General features: G+C 39.4%; 1 protein-coding gene across 2 annotated transcripts; it reads left to right on the top strand.

The window, feature by feature from the left end:
- The first annotated feature begins 614 nt into the window (after nucleotides 1–614).
- Nucleotides 615–5217, top strand: LOC117556684 (insulin gene enhancer protein ISL-3). 2 transcript variants are annotated; one of them, XM_034232155.1, is made up of 6 exons: nucleotides 615–758; nucleotides 1105–1294; nucleotides 1666–1925; nucleotides 2989–3284; nucleotides 3979–4146; nucleotides 4510–5217. In XM_034232155.1, the coding sequence occupies exons 1-6, from the start codon at nucleotides 701–703 to the stop codon at nucleotides 4624–4626; spliced, it is 1089 nt and encodes a 362-aa protein (XP_034088046.1). In that variant the 5' UTR covers nucleotides 615–700; the 3' UTR covers nucleotides 4627–5217. The 2 variants fall into 2 exon arrangements, with proteins under 2 accessions (XP_034088046.1, XP_034088044.1); XM_034232153.1 differs by having other exon boundaries at nucleotides 2986–3284.
- The last annotated feature ends 16531 nt before the right edge of the window (nucleotides 5218–21748 follow it).

Genomic DNA, 21748 nt, shown 5'->3' with positions numbered 1-21748 from the left:
TCAAGGCCATAATCTGGCCTAATTTTTATTTATTTTTGTCAAAGATCAACAATGCAACTATTGTTGTCGGAAGATTTTTTTCATCATGACCTGGAAACAAAATGTATTTGGATGTTTGATGAAGATTATGAAAACACCTAAAATCCCAATTAAACTTTATTTAAACAGATTTAGCGTTCAAACCTATGTGAAACTGTGCAGGAGAACCAACTTGTGATAACCTGATAACATATGTATTGTAAATGATAACGTTTTGATTAATACTATAAACAAGAAAATGTAGGATATTTTGAATAATGTATGAGTCGTTTTGTGGCAAATATTTTTAATATAAGTTTTTCCACATATCGTTGAATATCGATGGGAAATTAATGTGAATAATTTGATCGAAAACTCATGGTTTTGCAGTTAAATCAAATGTTATTTCTTCGTTTGAAGAAACACAATAGGACCATCTGCATATGGAAGATCATGTCATAAAATATATTTGTGTAGATGTTGGGAGAAAAGGAGGCAGTGGGGCGATTGGAGAGCCCAGTAAAGACGTCATGACATCAGAGCAGTAGCGTGTGGGACCCTGCAACCCCCCTCCCTGCACCCTCCCAGTCCGGAGAGACACACGGTATCAAGGAGGCAGCCGAGGGCCAGTCATCTCCTCACATCTTTCAGCATCTACCACAGTCCCCTTTATCCGTCCTGTATGGTGGATATTATTTTCAGCTCTTCTTTCTTGGATGATATGGGGGATCATTCCAAAAGTAAGTAAGCTGCTCGCTGGAGTTTTAAGAGGCAGTTTTTGTTTTCGTCGCGATAGCTTTTGGGGCTCAATGACATATGTGCAGCAAGTTATTATTTTTAATGAATCGACAATTGTGTAGCATTTTCTTTCCTGTGTATTTTTTAGGCGTTTTTTTAGAAATAACAATTCAGCGACGAAAAGTCTTCCTCTGTTACATAACATTAAGACTTGTCCAGTCTGCAAAATGCACTGCAAAACTGAGTCATACAGGCTGGACTACATTTTGTTAAAATACTTCAGTTTTATTGTATGTTTATTGAGCTGCATTTTCAGTCTGTGATAACAGTGATGTGGGTTCTTTGCAGAGAAGCCAGGAATCGCGATGTGTGTAGGATGTGGAAGTCAGATCCATGACCAGTACATACTGAGAGTGTCTCCCGACATGGAGTGGCACGCAGCCTGCCTGAAGTGCGCAGAGTGCAGCCAGTACCTGGACGAGTCCTCCACTTGTTTCGTCCGGGACGGCAAAACCTATTGCAAAAGAGATTATGTAAGGTAGGAGTTTGGAAATATTCTCTGTTTATTCTGATTTATGTTGAATCACATCTTGATTACAGTTAAACGTTTTTACATTCAATAATAATATTTATTAGGAAGAAGCGAAACATTAAAAGAAAGAACAATTAAGACAAATTTAAGTGCACACAAATTAGAAGACATTTTTAACAACACATTTACACGAAAAAGGAAGCAAAACTCCATCAACACTATATTATTATGTTTTCAAATAAAAATACAAAAGAGTATAAAAGCATTCTTAGACAACAAGATATAATTTACAACTCTGAGTTGTCTTCGTTTTTTTTCTCACTTTTACATTTCCACCTTGATTTTAAAAATGTTGACAATTTCCCTCAATTCTCCAGGCTGTTTGGAATAAAATGCGCAAAATGCAACCTTGGATTCAGCAGCAGCGACTTGGTGATGAGAGCAAGGGATAACGTCTACCACATCGAATGTTTTCGCTGCTCGGTGTGCAGCAGGCAGCTGCTGCCGGGAGACGAGTTCTCCCTGCGGGAAGAGGAGCTGTTGTGCCGGGCTGACCACAGCCTGCTGCTGGAGAGGAACTCCGCTGGAAGCCCCCTCAGCCCCGGACACATCCACTCCAACAGACCGCACCTAGCAGGTCGGATTATTATTACGAGTATTATTATTTGTATTGCTATTATTATCATTATTATTATTATTATTATTATATTTTTCTAACAGCAGCAAAACATGAAATTGGCACTACATTCCAAAATAAAAGGCCGTTTAAAGAAATTATAGACACCACTTTTAATAGCCTATACTCAACAACTAAATCTACAAATAAAAAGTAAACGTTTATTTAAAAAAAAGTAATTGCTTGAGTTTAGCAAATTTACATGAAAATCAATATCATATTTTCAAGGATTATTACTTTTTGTCGTGTGTGTGTGTGTGTGTGTGTGTGTGTGTGTGTGTGTGTGTGTGTGTGTGTGTTGCAACCTTTCTTTAGGCTAATTTCATAATTGATCTCATTAGGGTTAACCTGCTCTGTCGCTATTATCTGAATAATCTGCTATTTGCGTCGCGACCGTGGGTGTGTGTGTCAAGTGTGTGTGTCCATGTGTGTGTCCATGTGTGTGTTTGAGGAATTGTCATCTTGAGAGCACCTGCAAAGAAAGAGAACAAATGTGTCATTCACAAATGCGTGAATAATGTTCACTTCCTGCTTTAAAGCGATCAATTCAAACACTGTATACAGCTCAGAGCGCACACACAGGCCTCCAGCGGGGAAACCGGAATCATTTTCTATTTCAACTTCGTTCTTTTAACCTAATTCAGATGAGAAAAATTCACAATAATGCTAAATGCACCCATAAAAAACATGTAGGCCTAATAATAATTGTAGGCCATCGAAACTCACACTATCTAAATAGTTGGTTTGTCATCTAGAAACTTCCCACAAATAATGAAAGTGTTGTTTTTGTCTTCAAAGACCCCTGTAAACATAAACATTTGATGTTAACCAATTGCAGACATTTATATAAAACATAATTAAAATCGAGGCAGATCATTATTATTGCAAAAACAATCCAAGCAATGTAAAGGGAAACAAGTCGCACACTGAGATAATGGGCTGCTGAACTGTATCGAAATATGAACGGATTGTTGACGCCTTCGCAGTTTCTCACGGTGTTTCCCCCCTCCTCTGTCCCCAGCAGACCCGGTTTCGGTGCGGCAGGCCCCGCATCGGAACCACGTCCACAAACAGTCGGAGAAGACGACGCGGATCCGGACGGTGTTGAACGAGAAGCAGCTCCACACCCTGCGGACCTGCTACAACGCCAACCCGAGGCCCGACGCGCTGATGAAGGAGCAGCTGACGGAGATGACCAGCCTGAGCCCCAGGGTGATCCGAGTCTGGTTCCAGAACAAGCGCTGCAAAGACAAGAAGAGGACCATCCTGATGAAGCAGATGCAATCGCAGCATCACAGCGATAAGTCTATAAGCCTCTTCGTAAGTCAGGCCACTTGATTACTTCAAATATTTATTAATTCCTGTGTTCAAGTGTTTTGTTTGTCTTTTAAAACCATGACCAAGGTACATTTTGATTTATTTTCAATGCACCCAGTTGTATAGGCTGTATTGTATTGTATTGAGGCTGGCATATTAATGCAAGAGTGTAGTGATAACAGCTGCAGAACACATCATATCCTTATTGCTTTCAAATATTTTAATTTGTAAAAATGAGTGGCTGTTTAGCTTGTGAATATCACTGTTTGCATGTAGATTCCTCTTTTTTACCCCTGTTAATCACCAGCCTGTAGTTTTACTTTTAAACCAGCTTTAGTTTTTATTATTTACTTAAACTAAGACACAGTATAACAGGTTCCAGTTAGCTCCAGTGCTGTCCTGTATTCAAACGTTAGGTTATTGAATAATTTATCAACTGCTTTGGCTTCAGTTGCTTGACCTGAAAAATGAAAACATCCTCTGCAGCCAGGCTTGGTCTGTGTCCAGGACACATGCTCTGACACCATAGTTTAATCTTTGCTCCAACTAAAAGAAAACCATGGGAAAAAGCAAATGGCATATGAACATGCCACTTTCTATTTACAAAAAGTGTAATTTGCACATTTGTGCAGATCTTTCAACAGTGATATTGATGCAGGACTCAACATGCTTATCCTGTGTTTTATTCTTTTGTCAGAATCTTCAGGGCCTAACAGGGACACCTCTTGTGGCTGGGAGTCCTATCCGACATGAGAGCTCCATGCAGGGAAACCCAGTGGAGGTTCAGACATACCAGCCTCCATGGAAAGCCCTTAGTGAGTTCGCCCTGCAGAGCGACCTGGACCAACCAGCCTTCCAACAACTGGTGTGTTCATCTATCCATTCACATATGCAGATGTGTGCTTCCACAGTTCAGCCACACAAACAGAATGTTGCTGCATATAAAAACATATCTCACACACACGCACACACACGCACACACACACACACACACACACACACACCACACACACACACACACACACACACACACACACACACACACACACACACACACACACACACACACACACACACACACACACACACACACACACACACACACACACACACAGACCATGTCAGCATTGTGTCCTCATGTCAGCAGAACTATGGTTTTAGAACCAGGTTTTCAAAATAAAAGCCTGCATATTTATCATATTCTGACTCTTTGTTCCTGTCTGTTCAGGTGTCATTCTCTGAATCGGGATCTATCGGAAACTCCTCGGGCAGCGACGTGACTTCTTTGTCCTCTCAGTTACCGGACACCCCTAACAGTATGGTACCCAGCCCAGTGGAGACGTGAAACAGGGCCCCTCAGACCTGCAAGGACAATTACAGCATGATCCCGGTCCCTGCATGTGACCAGCTCATCATATCGCCCAAACTACAGAGAGGAGAGTGTTTTTTATTTCTTGACATGGAGGAGATGGAACCAAGAAAGCACTGATTGATTCCGAGTTTTTTTTTCGGGAGCTTTCATTGACAAAAACTAAGCAGAACAATTGTTGCATGACTTAATGGAGAAAGATGTACAGAAGACCTCCCAGTGGATATACTACAAGAAACCTTCCCTCAAAAACTAATTGGAAACATTTCCGTGTCAGATAGACATTCTGCGATTTTATTGTGATCATATTGTGTCTTGTTTCTTCAATATGAGAAATGTTTGATACATTTATTGCGTTGTCGAGTCCCGTTGACTCTTTGTCTTAAGGTCAGAGCATGATAATCTGCAAAAATATTCGTGTTGTAAAATACTTTATCTTAAGGCCAGGTTGTTTGAGCTACTCGAACAAAAAGTAAATTATTGTTATATTATTTATTGTTAGGAGAGCGATTCGTAAAGGGATTATTAACTGATACAAAATAATAATAAAAAACACGCTGAATACTACATAATGTGTCTTGATGACCAATTTTTGTACAGGCAGTTTCTTCCTTTCGCTTTTTGCATTCGCAAGCCACTATCGCAATAATTAAATCTATTTGAAAATGCAGCACGTTTTAATTTTCCATTGCAAAAGTAAGACGACAAACGAATCGAAACATAAGTAAGCTTGTTTTTTCCAGTGCTCTTATGGCGAGAGTCAAATTCACTGTCCAGATCCAAAGCGGCAACACATCGTTTCTCCACATGACAGCGAGTCATGCGTGCAAATACGATGCTTAGTCACAAGCGATTTGAGGATACATTCAAACAGTAACAAAATATTCATTTTAGTTGCACTGAATGTTGTTTGTCTTGTTAAACGTAAATCAACTTGGCCTGCCTGAATTGAAACCCTGCAGCAGGCTCTGTTGTCTTATCGCTCCCCTCCATCTGCGGTGTTTCCCCCTTCGGCTATGGAGCAGGAATCGGCCAGTGGTCATTTACTATCTGGAGGGCAAAAACCTGCTGTAAATTGTGTCAGTCCAGTTGCTCTGGTTGAGTCACAAGCTGGTCTAGACAGCGCGGAGGGATCGGCGACCTCTTATCTAGTCCTGGCATCACCTGCAAGCGATAGCCTATAGGCTACTGACTGAAGCCACAACAAACTAACTAAACACCCCCTCCATATATACACACACACACACACACACACACACACACACACACACACACACACACACACACACACACACACACACACACACACACACACACACACACACACACACACACACACACACACACACACACACACACACACACTCCCCGAAGCCCCTCGTTTGTGAGGGGAGCAGAGAGCAGCTCGTAAAGGGTCACTTCTCATCCTCAGTTTATTTTCTTTCAGTGAATTGCGTTATTGCGCACGGGTCAGCCGGGATGACAGCCCGGGCTAAATGAACTGACCTCCTCTACACAGTGGGCAGAACAAAACAAATCCGCACGGAACATGGACAGATATGTTATGTTTTAAGAGAGCGAGATAATCTATTAAAGGTTATTCATTCATTCATTTGTTCGATCTGATCAGATAGTGATCATTTCACTTGTCTTCGATGCAGTTTTGGCAGAAAAGGAAAAACATGTAGGCCTATTTCATGGCAAGAAAATACTTTTTATTTTGGAAGCAACTTTAATTCTTCTTCTTCACTGATTTCCCGAATTTACTGAATTTAAACAAAACTAGACTCAGTCATTTTTAAGTGAGATTGTAAATGATTGCCGATCGTATTTTGATTTCTTAAACGCTGCAAAACAAGAAGTTATTTTTTTCCGTTTCTCTTTACACTGATTGTGTCTTAATCGGAAGTTTGAATGACAAAAGACAGATAATAGATGTGTAATTGAGCAATTTCAAATAAGATAAGTAAACAATGCGAGCAGATTAAGATAAAAGAGATAAGTGAAGAAATAACAATGGCGTTTACAGACAAGAATGCAGGCCATTCATTGTCTCCATCAGAGCATTTGTGGCTCCACATGTTTCCAAAACAGCTAATTTCCAGCATTTATACTGCATATAACTCATTCCCTAAAGGCTAAAACGAGATAGACCAAATTAAAAAATAAATTACATTAAAAGGAAAGGAAATATACTAAACTGAAAAAAATATTCCCAACTATCTGCGTTTAGTATAACCCATACAAAAAATAAAAATGTTGAAAAAGGTTCGTTTTGATAACGTTTTTTTCAAAATGTAGGATTTTAAATTGTTCCAAGGAATCAACATTTTGCAGAGATTTACAAGACATCAATTACATATGGAAGTACAAAATAATCAAAATGAATTTAAAACCTTTAAAAACCTAATGCCTAGTGAAAAAGGGGCAATTAAAATCCAAGACAACATTTAAATGCACACCTCAAACATGAATTACATTATTATTTAAATAGTCTATAGCAGAATTGTATTCTTCTTTTTTTATGTTTTCCCTTTTAGCCACTCTTATTAGTTTGCTCATAAGGACCAGAGATCACGTCCTCTGACATGCAGAAGAAGACGCTTGAATATAGGCCATGAGATCTTCTATCAGGTTCTCAATGGGCGTTTCCACACACACACACACACACACACACACACACACACACACACACACACACACACACACACACACACACACACACACACACACACACACACACACACACACACACACACACACACACACACACACACACACACACACACACACACACACACACACACACACACACACACACACCACACACACACACACCAACACACACACACACACACATAGCTTGGACCTACTGAAACTCACTGTATCACTTTAGTTGAGTTCCACACGCTGAGACCCTATTTTTTTAATTCCTAATTTTGCTCTCACTTTTTTCGCCAAAAGTCAACGGCAGTGTATTTGGCCCCCGCTTTATTTAGGATTAACTCCGAGCAGCATGTGTCAAGTTGCCTCGATGCAAGACGCTGTCAGAGCGAATGACACCGTACCATTAATGATTAAGAGGACGAGTCCATTTAAAGGTGTGATGTAATTCTCTAATTGGCGGAGGGGTGGGCGTAATTAGATCATCCGGCATGCTCGGGAGGACTGCAGCACCGCCCACTGCCACGAGTCACTAAACGGTTAAATGGTCTTCAATTTGTTTGTTTTTTTGCTAGTGTGTTGGAAAACATTTATACATTCGAATAAAAAAAAAAACAGTTGAGCATGCTGCTTTTCACAGCTTCCATTTTTTCAAGGAACCAACCACAATTGTATATAAAGTTTATAAACTTATTTAATAGCAAAACGATAGTATTGTTCTATTTAAAGGGTCCATTTTAAAAGCCAATTGTTTGCATTGTTTTTAAGGCCTGACACAGGCATTCAAATCAGGTGTCTCATTTAACCCTCCTTAATGCATTGCAATGCAGGGAAGATAACATATACATTGGTAAGGATGTGATGATGCCATTGCAGTTCATTGGCAAGCAAAGCTGTTGGTATGTCTCAGTTTTTTAGGAACACCTAGCTACCAAAAATGCAAATAAATGTTATACTCTTCAGATTGGGTTGAACATGTTTTAGAGAGATGTTATTTAACTATTTACTATATTTAACTACAGTATTTACTATTTAACTTTCATTTGAATGAAAATGGCTTTAAATATTTTGTCACCCAATGTTTACCAACGAGGGTAGACCAAATTATACTTCTAAGTAAAAGTCAGTTTCAATTGTTCTTTAGGCAGTCTCCAGAGGTTTGACACTAAACTGACAATTTCACCAATGTTCACATGCAATTGATTAATTGGTCATTGCAAAGTCAATAGCCACAATTGGATTTAGCAATTGAGCTGCAATGTTTGCTGTCTTTTAACCCTAACATAACCTTGAAACAAAGTTATAAAAGATAACAAAATATATCCCCAAATATACATATATATTTTTTTGTGTTTGGTTCTGTAAGATTATTTGTGAATTTTGACTAGATTTTGAGTAAACAATGGTGACATTATGGCATAGAGCAGTTCAATCACAAGGAGGATTAGGTTAAAAAAAAAAGACAATTATTTTAGGCTTTATCTCGTCAGCTTTGTTCCCATTGGGGTCAGAAATATTAGCCAACCTGTGACTGACTTTTACTGACAAAATGCATTTTCTCCAGATAAAAGTGGGTAAGGGAATCATGGCTAAATAAGGAAGGCAGCAGAGGGAAAAATAAAACATTATAAAGGAGAAAACAATCTCTCTGTCAACCTTGTTGTGCAAAAATGAGACACTGCTAAACCATTTAGTATTTTCTTTGGAGCAGTAAGTATCACTGGGGAAAACGTTTTGCATACAGGGAAAATGTACGAGTCTATCTTTTCATTTAATTTGAAATTGATTACTACAATAAATATTTGTATTTTATAATTTCCAAGCTAGCAGCCCAGAATCACAAAGCCATCCATGTGCCCGATAAGACATATTGTAAATTCACATTTAATTGTTTAGAAATTGGAAATGTAGGTGCCAACATTAAAGTTAATCTCATAATTGTTTGCAAACCAAAAAGGGTAATTTATGAAATATACAAAATTGTAAAAAAAAGAAGCAATATGTTTAAAAACTGCTTTATCATCTTCCAGACAATATTTCTGCAACCCCATGCGAAACCTGTTGTTACATTCAAATAAATTGCCCTCTTGGCTATGAATTAGCCTTTACACTGGTAAATAAGTGTGCATGTGAATTCTGAGGAGACTCTGTGAATGTTTCGACAATTGGGTCCACTGTGACCTTGCTTCTCCAGCGGGGGCCACCAGCAGAGGAACTGCCGGGACGAACTTCCAGTCCAAAACTCTCCAGGGAAGCACTCTGACAGGCTGACTAAATGCAGAGACCGAACTGAGAGAAGAGAAAAAAGAAAAAACACAAGGAAGGGGGGGTGAGAGAAAGTGTCGCACATGAGTGGAGACACAACAATGACAGGCTCTCAATCGCTGAGTGAAATGAGATCACATAATATGAAATATGACATGGAGATGGAAAACCAAGCTCTCGGTTGGATTTAGCTGGTCTTCCACCTATGAAAGAAAGTGGGAAATTGAGAAAAAATTAAATGTGCGACCCACAAATCTTTTTTTAATCTTTATTCTTCTTCATCTCATTTAATCCGCACAATACAACACAACTTAAGTCCCATGTCAAATTGTGCACCCTCTTGTCAGGTATTTTTAATGGGAAATGTAAGGACCAATTTATCTTAGATGGGTAATGGCCAATTTAACATCTGGTGACAAGAATTTAATCTTCCCTACTCTTAGGTTACACCGATAATGAAAGGGCAGCGTCAACATATGTGCAGTACCGAGCGACTTGTGCACTATCGATCCAGGGAAATGAATGCTGCTTTTATGGGAATCTGACACAATGAGTAAACATCCACATATTATCCTTTAAACTTTTAAAAGCACTGGGGCCAAGGATGGTAGGAAGTGTTTTAGAAAGCTGCTTTAATAAAAACAAATATTGATTTTTTTTAAAACCAGATTTTCTCTTGATGTTTGTGTTGACATATTATGATCATCTTTCCTAGTTTTTACACAATGTAAAAAGAAGAGTAAATATTGCGAAGCTATCCAGTTTTTTTGAACATCACGACAGCAAAACATGCCCTTTTATCCTGCTGCACTTTAGGTGAACCTATAGGGAGGATGTTGCAACAGCAGCTTGACTTCTGTGTTACACCACAAAAGCTGAGTGTGTATCAAAGTATCTGTGTGTTCTCATTAGTGCACACAGGGGCATGTTGCTCACAGTATGTGTGTGTGTGTGTGTGTGTGTGTGTGTGTGTGTGTGTGTGTGTGTGTGTGTGTGTGTGTGTGTGTGTGTGTGTGTGTGTGTGTGTGTGTGTGTGTATGGAGAGCAGACCTCAGGCTCACCTGGAACACACACAGAGTGCCACATCAGCCTCCATGGTCCCGCTGCTGAGACAGTGTCAGAGCTCCGTAAATCACAGTGCCCCACCCACACATAAATCTGCTGCAAAAACAACACACCAACGCCCATTAGGAAGAGAGAGGAAGGCTGGAGCCGCCCCACTCGACAATGACTCGCTATAAAACACAATGGGGGTTCACCTGTACTTTGACAAGACCAAACTGTCATTAGGCGAACAGGAGACAAACACGTGTCAGAGGAGGCAAACAATGAGGCCGTCGGTCTGAGTCACTTAAGATGAGAAACGGCATCAAAAGGATTCTGGGAGACTTTCTGGCGTTCTTCAGGTTCATATCAGTGTCAGTTCAGGAGTTCAAGAATGTTTTCAGGAAGTCTTTGTGTTTTAGATTTAGTGCTAAAGTTCAATTAACCTCCTGACTCATGAGCTAGGATGGAACAGAGACTTACTTTAATTATAGCATGTAGAGCAGAAACTGAAATGTGAATGGTTTGATATACTGTACCTGTCAGATGAAAACACTAAGATTTATCAGAGTCAAACTTTCACACGATCAGGGAAAATGACTTCCAGTTTACATTGACAAGCTTCCTGTCTTCATCATTCACAGAAACATATCATAAATCCTTGTATAACCTGTTTAAAGAGATCATTATATCTAATTATCCATAACGCATTATACATGTTTCTTTGTCTATTAAGTGAAGAGAGTACAATATATAGCATAAATGTCCAGGTTAACTTTCAATTTAGGTTGACAAACAAAGAAAATCCTTTCCAACAAGACAATCATTTCATTGTGTCCAGTGGCCACAGCAGCAGTCTGGAACCGAACACACACTGGGACCATGCAGTTCAAATAAACGACCCACAACACTAAGGACACACAAAGAGCCACACAAATGGTCACGAGTCAGTGAGAGATAAAGAGAGTCAAATAAAAAAAGGGAAGGGAAGGGCTCTGCCTGCCAACTGCAGCGATCCCCTCGTCCCAAGGCGTTCCTGCCACTTTAAGAAATGAAGCAATATCATTAATGGAGGCCTCCGAGGACTGACATCTTGCTTCAATTCACCAGTCCCCGTCCATCACACCATTACGGTGGGCCCAGCAGAATTAAAATCCAATCACTCCTCTGGCTAGTTTGATTAAGAAGGGCAACCGCACAAAGAAGGGGCTCCGACCCATTGTTACCTCTCCCAGGGCAAATCCCCTGGGGCCTGAGCAGGTCTGGTCCCAGGCTGCACCCACTGGTCCCTGTTGAAGCTTGGCAATAATCCAGTGTGACGCCTCACTGTTGAATGTTTGGAAGTTTATGGCTTTCTGAAGTGTTTGTCAGTAGGCATGGGGTTTATATACAGCAACGGTCAGATATACATTTGTAAAATATGACTCATGTTGGGTGAGTCAACAAATTAAATCAGTACAGACCCATAACTTAAATGTACAAATTCCCCAAATATTTTTTTATTGATGCAACTTTGAACCTAGATCTGCATGGTCAACCCTGTCTCCTAAAAAATACGTTCCCACAGAACTAAACTGCATTCTCAATTACGTTTAGCTAGAAACGTACGCACCTCAAACATTAATACAAATCCAGAGTTACGTGTTTCTGTACTTCCTCTAAGAAGAAAGGACAACAGAAGATCTCTGTGGCTTCAGGCTTGATCGCCGCTCAAATTACAGCGTTGGTTTCCCCAAAAGTGGGCGGGGCTGTAAAGTGACGTAGATTTTACTCTCATCTCTTATTCAAAACCATTCTATTTATTTATTCCGAGTGTTCTTGCTTTTCTCTTTGGAGGTCATCACATAACGGCATTGTAATACACAGTTCGGCTGCATTAAATATTACACATCTGCCGTAGTTATTTATTTATAGAGCCCTGATGAGAAGACCTTTGGACAAACGTGAAGAACTGCCGCCAAAACTGAATATGTGACGTGGATCATAAATCAACAATTAAACAACATCTTGCATTTCTTTTCACAAAATACGTGTCCTTGCAGTATCAATAGCAATTCGGCTGACTTTTATATTTGATCCAATTGGTAGATAGGTTATATTTACACCATAACGGTGCACAGCTGATAGAAAAGGACTTGTAGTTTGTAAATATATTACTAATTTTCTTTGAATATAAGAATGTAAATACTGAGTTGAGAGAATAGTCAGGGGATTTGGGTGATGGGAGACACATGTATGGAATCACAATTTAAATAGCTTACCATTAAATGACGGATATGCCTTTCTGTCTGTGATGTTTTACAAATCAGATATTAATGTGTAGTAAAACATGAGAAATAATATAGCAATATCCTGTAAAATTATGTAAAAACATGAATAAAACTACACATCTTCAGATGTTATACATAAGTGTCCTACACTAATAATACAAAGTTATTATTAGTATGCTGTGTGTACCTTGTGTGCACCGCCTAGTGGTTAAAGCACGTTATTGAATTATTTTTGTTGAATAATGTTATTTTTGTTAAATAATGTTATTTGATGAAAAAAATATTAAGAGTACATACTTTCATAGGGGGAAAGTAGAAGGTCAATGATAGAAATATAGAATATAAAAAATCAAGAAGATACTGTAAGTGACCTCTACAATAAAACAGTTTAGTGCTGGATGTAGCCTACAAAGATATTAATAGGAGGATGTAACACATTAAAGAATACTTTAGGTTTTCTTTCAAATAAGAAAAAAGCTTTGGGGGTATCTATCTACAGATAAATATTAAGCCTGACAAAGTACTTAACGTAATTGCTTCCCTGCAATGTTAACTATGTTGAAGCACTTATTTTAACTGATATTATACACATTAATTATACTCTTATGTATGTAGATAGAATAAGAAATGTGCAGAATATGACAGTTTAATGGTGGAGGTACACACATATTGATAGATGTCTTGTAATGCACTGTTGAGGAACCTGTGACCCAAGTTTTTCATTCATTGCAGAACTACACCATAGTTGTGTATAATGATATGTCAATAAACCTTTGAAAATCTTGAAATCTTGAAAGGGATGTGCAAAATAGCCATTATATACAATTTTTAATTAACTATTAGTAGAGAATAACGAGTAATGAATATACTTTATAAGGATCTGCAGATAAATGTTTAGTCTTCTCAAGCACCAACTATCAAATATCTCTCCTGATTGTTGGCGCTTGACAATCACCTTTCCCTGAATTTTACTCAGGTGTAACTAAAGTCTGCTTTAAGGGTTGTTTATATTTCACATCATTAATCAGAATCTGCAAAGTAACTAAAATAAATGTAGTGGAGTAAAAATACCAGGTTAACCTCTGAATTGTAGTGGAGTAGAATTACAAAGTAACAATGAGCTGTCATGTGGGTTAATGCTGCCCATTATGGATAAAAGTGATTTTCACCCATTTAGTAATTACATGTTTTACATTTGTACACACCAATTTGTTTCCTATCGCCTAAACCTCTAGGGCTGTACACAGTTTCATTCTGTCAACTTCTAATTTTGGGGAAAACGAAAACGTCTTTTAAAACAAAAATTCCCAGTTGAGACATGCCATAGAGAACATGTTGCGAAACACAATAGCCAGCATGTGTAGTTCTGGGGGGGCGTTCGAGTCCAGTTTTGAATGTTGTTGAATGCCGTTGTTTCGTTCCATTTCAAAGAGCTTGACGCTCGGCGTAACCTTGGCGCACTGCCACTCCAACATCCAATCCCAGAGCTTGAAGATTAATCACGGGGTTTGTCAACGGGACCTTAGTCCCAAACGATAGCTGGGGATTATGGGTAGTGTAGTGTCTTCGGCCATCCTAAACTGAATTTTTTTTCGGATATCATATCGCATTAACAACACCACATCTGGCGTCACAGAAATCTTCTGTTACTGTCCTTTCTTCTTAGAGGAAGTACAGAAACACGTAACTCTGGATTTGTTTTAATGTTTGAGGTGCAATAAACGACACAGCAGCTTTTTGGCATGTTAAAACTATTATTTTCTGCCTCGCTCATGAGAGTAACAGCTGGCGAAATTACAGCCTCGCCTACTGATTTCAAATGTGTGCTCTAAAATGATATTTATAAATGACTATTATCATTATTATAAGCAAGACAATAAATGGCAAAGGTATGTAGAAAATAAACGTATTTAAGATACGTTCATAAGAAATTAACGTGGGAGAAAATATGCTTCTGGAAGTGTAGAAAATAAACGTATTTGAGATACGTTCATAACGAACGTGATGTGACCACATCACGAGGTCACATCGGTCAGATTGTTGTCTGGGAAGAGAAGGCAGCATCACAGGTACAGACCCCGGAGAGCAGAGCCCAAACCAAATTAAAGCCAGAAGGCCAGGGTGAGCCTCTTCGACCACAGTGACATAAATTACTGGGATTTACAAGATTTTTAAAACACTTTTAACAATACTCCCCTTTTAATGTGCTCTCTGTTTAATAATGCACTTTAGGTTTTAAGAGCATGATAAACAAACCAATAATTCACTTTTTTATCATCTGAGGTTGAAGCCCTTCAGGACCGCGTTCTACAGCAGCGTTCAAAGGGTCTCCAATGGATCAAATGAAGGGCTGTCGCAAGATGTTTTGGACAACAGTTGAGATCTCGCTGGTGATCGCTTTGCTCTCTTGAGGATAAAAGGACACCGAGGTTCATCTTCTCAAGCACTGGGCAACATTTAAAAGAGACACTGATACTTAAAAAGAATAAACACTAGATTTTGTAACAGAAATTATTGGCCCATGTCAAGGGATGAGGCGGAAAGACTGTGGTTATACAACATTAGAGGATGTGCCAATTTTATGGAGAAGAAAACATTTGTTATGTTTAAAATCGGATATTTTCAAACTTTATTCTGATTCTGAAATGCATTGATAAGTTATTTTGTTATGTGACGAAAGCAAAGAAATAAAAAAACCTGTAATAAAACACAGCAAACAGTGATATATTAAATTATTTTCTTTTTTAAAGATATTAAATGTTACATGTTTCCATTGCTCTCTGTGCTGCTGTTTGCTTGTGTGTCAGTAAAACCCCTCAGTGTGAGATCTGGAAAACCTCACAATAGCATTTGGCTGAGTTTTCAGTGTGAAGCTTCACAGGATAAGTCAATGATTCTCCTGGCCGCCAAAACATATAAAGAAGACTCGCCAAGGTTTTCATAAATCTTGAAACAACAAACTACAAACATTATTAATCTGTCAGCAAGCTGTATGTTAAAGTATGGAAAAAAGGACAAACATGTCACAAATGTCTTTCTATATTGTCATAAATGTAAGGGTTCTGACAAAGCAGACAACTGACGTCTGTGTTAGAGCGAAGACCTGGAACCACACACACACACACACACACACCACACACACACACACACACACACACACACACACACACACACACACACACACACACACACACACACACACACACACACACACACACACACACACACACACACACACACACACACACACACACACACACACACACACACACACACACACACACACACACACACACACACACACACACACACACACAAAATACATGCTCACTGAATGTATGCACACATTCTCCCTCACACGCACTAACACACATACATACTTCGACCCACTACCAGCCACCACAAATCACTGGACCATCTCATATAATCCTCCACCAGCCAGTGTCGCAGCATTAAACATCCAAACAAATTGTCCTCCGTCAAGTGCTCGCTGCAGGAAAAGACATAAAGCAAAAGCAGATAGCCGGGCAGGGCCACGGGGTGGATGTGGAGCGGTGGCAGGCAGCCTCTGTGTTGCTCCAAGAAACAGGACCATAATGTCTTGGCTGCTCTCTGCCTGTCAGCCTGCATTAAACTGCTCCCTGCAACTTTTTGCAAAAGAGATTAAAGGGATAGCAGAGGCACTGAAGAGCCACTCGATAATACAAATGGGCATCTTTGGTTTCTCTCATCTTTTTCCATGTTTACTGGAGTTGGATAAGGTAAACCCATGCAGTTGTTTAAAGGAGATTTTTTACAAACAAGTCAACCTTTTAAAGTAAATGCATGATAGAGCAGTCGTCCAGCAAGATGTAAGGACAACACTGTCAGTTTTTGGTGAGTCCCTCGCTTGCTCCTGAAATACCTAATGTTGTTGAGAGAAGAAAATAAAATCCAACCTATATCAGCTTTACAACAATGCATTTTCTGCTACGCTATTAGGAATTTAAATAGTTCACTCGCAAGAAATTAGAATGTTCTCAACCCATAAAGAAACAGTTAATCTCTCACTAAATAAAATAAATACAAAAAAAATAATAGTAACATTCTTAAAGGTGAAAAAACTATTAGAACAGCCGTAGATTTGATCAGATTTTGCTTGGGACAATATGTGTAACCAATACAGTAATCCTCTGTTCCAACTGATGCAATAGAAAATATTATCATCATTCTGCATAACAAATAGCAAACAAATGTGCTACTGTTTGTTGCAATTGTATTTTTGCGGCCTTTGGAACAATGAGCTTTTGGTTTTTTAGAGTAACAAAACAATTATTACTGGTGTTTCAGAACAATGAGCAGTTCCCCTCTCAACACACAATGATGTACAACAACAAACACAGGCACTTCTTTTCTAGGATCATCTCATTGACAAAAGTGAGAATGCAGAAAATTCGCACCAGAATCTGAAACAACTTTATTAAAAACAAGTGGCACATGGATGAATGGCTTTAGTTACCTGTCTCTACACCTGGAATATCCTTTACACTGTGATCTGATATGTGTTGGGCAACAGACACCATGACAAATATCAGCCCTGCAAGAGTTCCCCAAACACACACACACACACACATCAGATCTCCATCTTTCTGTCCTGGAAGTGGGTATGGTCAGGTTTCTGATAAGAGCGAGGGGTCCGCCTGTATCTCTGAGATCTGAGAGATGCCGAAGGCTCTTGTGAAAAGGAAGCTAGACTTAAGCTGCTGTAGGGACTTATCTTTACAGTTCCTATACCACCTACTGACAGATCCTCCACTGTGTAAATTCCTCTGCCCCCTGAAATGACTCCGGGCAGACAATGTGACGACACTTTGTGTACTGATGTACTATAACACAGAGAACAGAGGAGATTTTACAAGGTATGTGGCAGACAAAGACAAACACAAGCGTCGCGTGTTGCACACTTTGTTTTAAAACGGGCAATCCTTGAAGTAAACCATTGAAGCATGCTTTATGCCCTCTGTATGTGAGCTGCTTCTGTGATTCAGCACACATTCCTACAACTCTGACGTCACTATGTCATTTATTAGATGCATTGCTCAACAACTTTGCTTCGATTTTATTTTACATACTCAGAAACCCATTTTACTTCAAAGCAACCCAATTAAAAAGTGATGTAGTTTGTGTCCAAAAAAGACAAGATTCCCAGAGGATGATTCAATATGTGAGGAACACCAGGGGTGGAAACACGGCCCGATGTTATTGTAGAAATGACTGAGTATAAGTCACTCCCGAGATGGCTTTTGTACTATTGAGAAGAGTTATTTATATCCGAAGAGCAGGGGGCATTTATCATCCCGGGTAGTGGTTCCCCTTCAAAGTTCTCCTTTTTATGACGTGCATTATTTCTCGTGCACACACATAAACAAAGCCAGGGCTGCCGGCACTGAATCAGCAGACTGTGTCACCATGTGGCCCCTGGGTCAGGCCAGCTTTCTTGTGCCGCCAGTGCTTACATTAGCATGTGAAAGGCTAAAGCTGTTCCAAATATTCCCTCTAAACATTTACCCTGACCGAACCTCGCATGGAAAGAATTCCAGAGAGCGGGATGAATAGTAAAAGAAGAGGATGTGAACCTCTGATAACATTTAGTCTTGACAAACCAATTGACAAGATGATGAAATGAGTGTTTTTCAACAAATGTTTCTTAAGAACTGGACTAAGAATTTCATCGACATAACTACACTGTAGCTATGTTCGTATGACTAAATAAAGAACCTTGAACCTTGGAAAGAGAAATGTGATTCTTACTGATAAGAAGTTAAATAAAACATTACATTAACACTGCATTGCACAGTAGTTTACTCTGTATATTCTCATATTTTTTCCCCCAAATTTCCTAACTACGTTCAAAACTTTTTTGCCAACACAGCCGTCATCAGCGAATTGGAGCCTGTCCGTAATGGTGCAGGCAGGCAGGCACCAGCAGTCTGTGTTTACATTGGAAGTGCCTGGAAATGAATTTCCCCACACTAGTCTCATTTGTCTTATCAATCGGTAAATGTGTTGCCTCGATGATGGACGAACACATTTAAAACATTTGTAAAAGTGTTTCTCACATGCTTAACATTGCCCCCATTCCTCTCTATGCACAGTAGTAACCACAGAGGAGCAGCCAGAGGCGAAGAAACAGCATCCTGTGACGTTCAAGAGGAACCCAAGTTTAGCCGCTGCACATTTTTTAAATTAGCAGAGTGCGTCTGCTGGGGGTGACCACGGTGGAACATATAAATATTCAAAAGGCACATGTCGTATTCCCTGTGTGCTCATTCTGTTAACTTTTCCACACGGCGAGCCGAATCATCTGTCATTCACCCTAATTTAATCATCAGCCACTCTCATTCAATTATCCAATATAATATGCAAATGAGGCGAACAATGGCCAGCTCATGCTAATTATGTACATCAGAATAATTAAATTGGATAGAAGTGGCGGAGGGGGGCTGGACTATCATAAAATAGGAAGCAGATTCTTTAATTAAGCCTGCAACATTTTTATTAGAAACTGTAATCTGCCCGTAAATTGTTGAATGGTGGCCATGCACAGGGGGGACATTACTCTTATTGGAAAGCGCTCCCCGAAGACTCGCTCAGGGAAGCAGCGAGGGACGTGGCTCATATCAAGGGCAAATCTGGATTCCCATTTATTATGGCAATATTCTTGGACTGTGAACAACTTTCCTCAAAACACTACAACCATAAAGCCTTTAATTTACAAAATAAACTGACTGAAGGAAGCCAGTGGTTACAATTTTAGTTGTATAACAAAAAACAGCTAATTATATATAAAATCAACAGAAACTTAAATCTTGGCCTTTGGTTCAAGTTAGAGCTGTTAGCGGTCAGACATACAGCGCTTTCCCAAACTGAATGGATAATCTGGACTCTATTTACACTAGATTTTCACTCCGCTGTAAGCAGAACTAAATGATGTAAATTGTGTGTGCTGTGCCAAGGCGGCAGAGCATGCCTGGCAGCCAGTTAGACACAGAGAAACATCAACCCTAATCCTCTGCTCTGCGACTGCATGCATGCAGGCACCGCTGCCTCCCCACAACAGAGCAGCCATGTCCAGCAGCACCACACAAAACAGTCTGCCGTGGGAAACACAATGGCTCACTCAGAGGACTCAGCAGGATCCTGGACGAGGTGCTGAAGCCACTGAAATATTTACAGAGGCGTGTTTTGTTGCTTTTGTGCTGAGTGATTGAAGGGGGAGACCTCCGAGGCGGGCTCCTTCCCCACTGACAGTCTATCTGGCCTCTTGGTTAAAAAGGAAGTCATAGGGAAAAATAAAACACAGTGAAAGTAACAACACATAAGATAGGCTTCTTTATAAAATATTTCCCCCTAATTGTCAATCTGTATATGAGTTTTCTTCACAGAAAAGTGCAGCAGTTGTTGAAGATATTGATAAGAAAGCTTGGATAACATAATCCATCACCTTCAGTGCAAACAGACAACAACACCTTTGGTGTATCCTGCCCCGGCCCGACAGTATTTGTTAAACATGTCAGGGTGACAGAACAGCAGTAGGTCAGGAGCACTGTAGATTAAAGCCTGAGTAAGTTTAAGTGAGGCTGTAGACATGTAAACTGACATAGTTGACATCAGTGATAGTCTGTCTGCTATCTCTTCCTTTTCTAATAGATCTACTGTGAGTGTCCACATGGAGAAAGGCCCTTGTTTACATTGGGTATCCTTTTTGCAATTTGTGATACGCATGTTTATAGCCCGTGTCGGCAACTTCAGGGAAATACAAACAAAGTCATAGTCAATGAGTGCATTTCAATATCTCCAATGTATTGGAGATATTTTAATTTTGAATATTTTTACGAGTTTGGATTGGATCGGTCAAGATTGTTGTCATGGAAACACAACTGAGGGTAACATTTGGCCACATGTTTATGTGTGAAAATGGATCAGAAAGATCAAAATAAGCAAATCTGATATAAATAAAATGTCTAACATAAATGCTGGCTTCTTGTGCTTAAAGAACGACCCAAGGTATTATGTGACGTATAACATTATTCTGCTTTCATTAATAGTTTGTTTCTCAGATGTTGTTTTCCACATGACAAATGTAAGTACCAGGTTAAAGATTAATAATAACATCTTCTTGATCTCTGTACTAATACATTAGGAAAAAATAAACGATTATTTTAAATGTTAAAGTGCTGGATATAAAAACCTCTCCAACCATGAACACTGAAACTCCATTCTCATTGTACACAGTGGCTTTATGTTTCTACATGGGTCAGTCGGTTGTGATGTCACAAAACCACGGTTGTACTCTGCATGCATAAACCAGATTAAGGTGAGCAGAGGAAAATGTTCTCTCTTCAGCAGATGAATGTGTTTTTCTAACTCTGCACTACATCATTCTGCAGAGTGGAGGACAAACTTCAAAATAAAGTTACTAAAATCTGAAAACATTTTGAGTGAAAGGGCGGGGAAATGATATGGCTGCACAGAACCACAGCAGTATTAATTAGGCTGTTGGAGGAGAAAACTGTTTACCATTTGGCTCTGCCATAGGAAAAACATGGGATACTGTATAATGATTTAACTTTTTCTCATTTTAATTGGTCAATATTAAGCTTTACAATTTGACATTTTTCACACAATTGTGTTGGATGCTTGGGTGCAATGACCTCACCTTTCATTTAATCGCAGCCCTCTGAAATACAGTAAGGAGGCTAGATCTTCTTTTGAAACTAAAATGTTGCTTTGTGTTTCTCCAGATATGGAGTGCTTTATACAGTTTCCTCACAGAACAGCTTACTGGTGAATAAGCTCAATTATCACATGCTATT

Source organism: Gymnodraco acuticeps, unplaced genomic scaffold (genome assembly GCF_902827175.1).
Source record: "Gymnodraco acuticeps unplaced genomic scaffold, fGymAcu1.1, whole genome shotgun sequence".
NCBI classification, from domain to species: domain Eukaryota; kingdom Metazoa; phylum Chordata; class Actinopteri; order Perciformes; family Bathydraconidae; genus Gymnodraco; species Gymnodraco acuticeps.
Note: the sequence above shows the minus strand (reverse complement) of the source record. Positions and strands in the feature narration are given on the sequence as shown.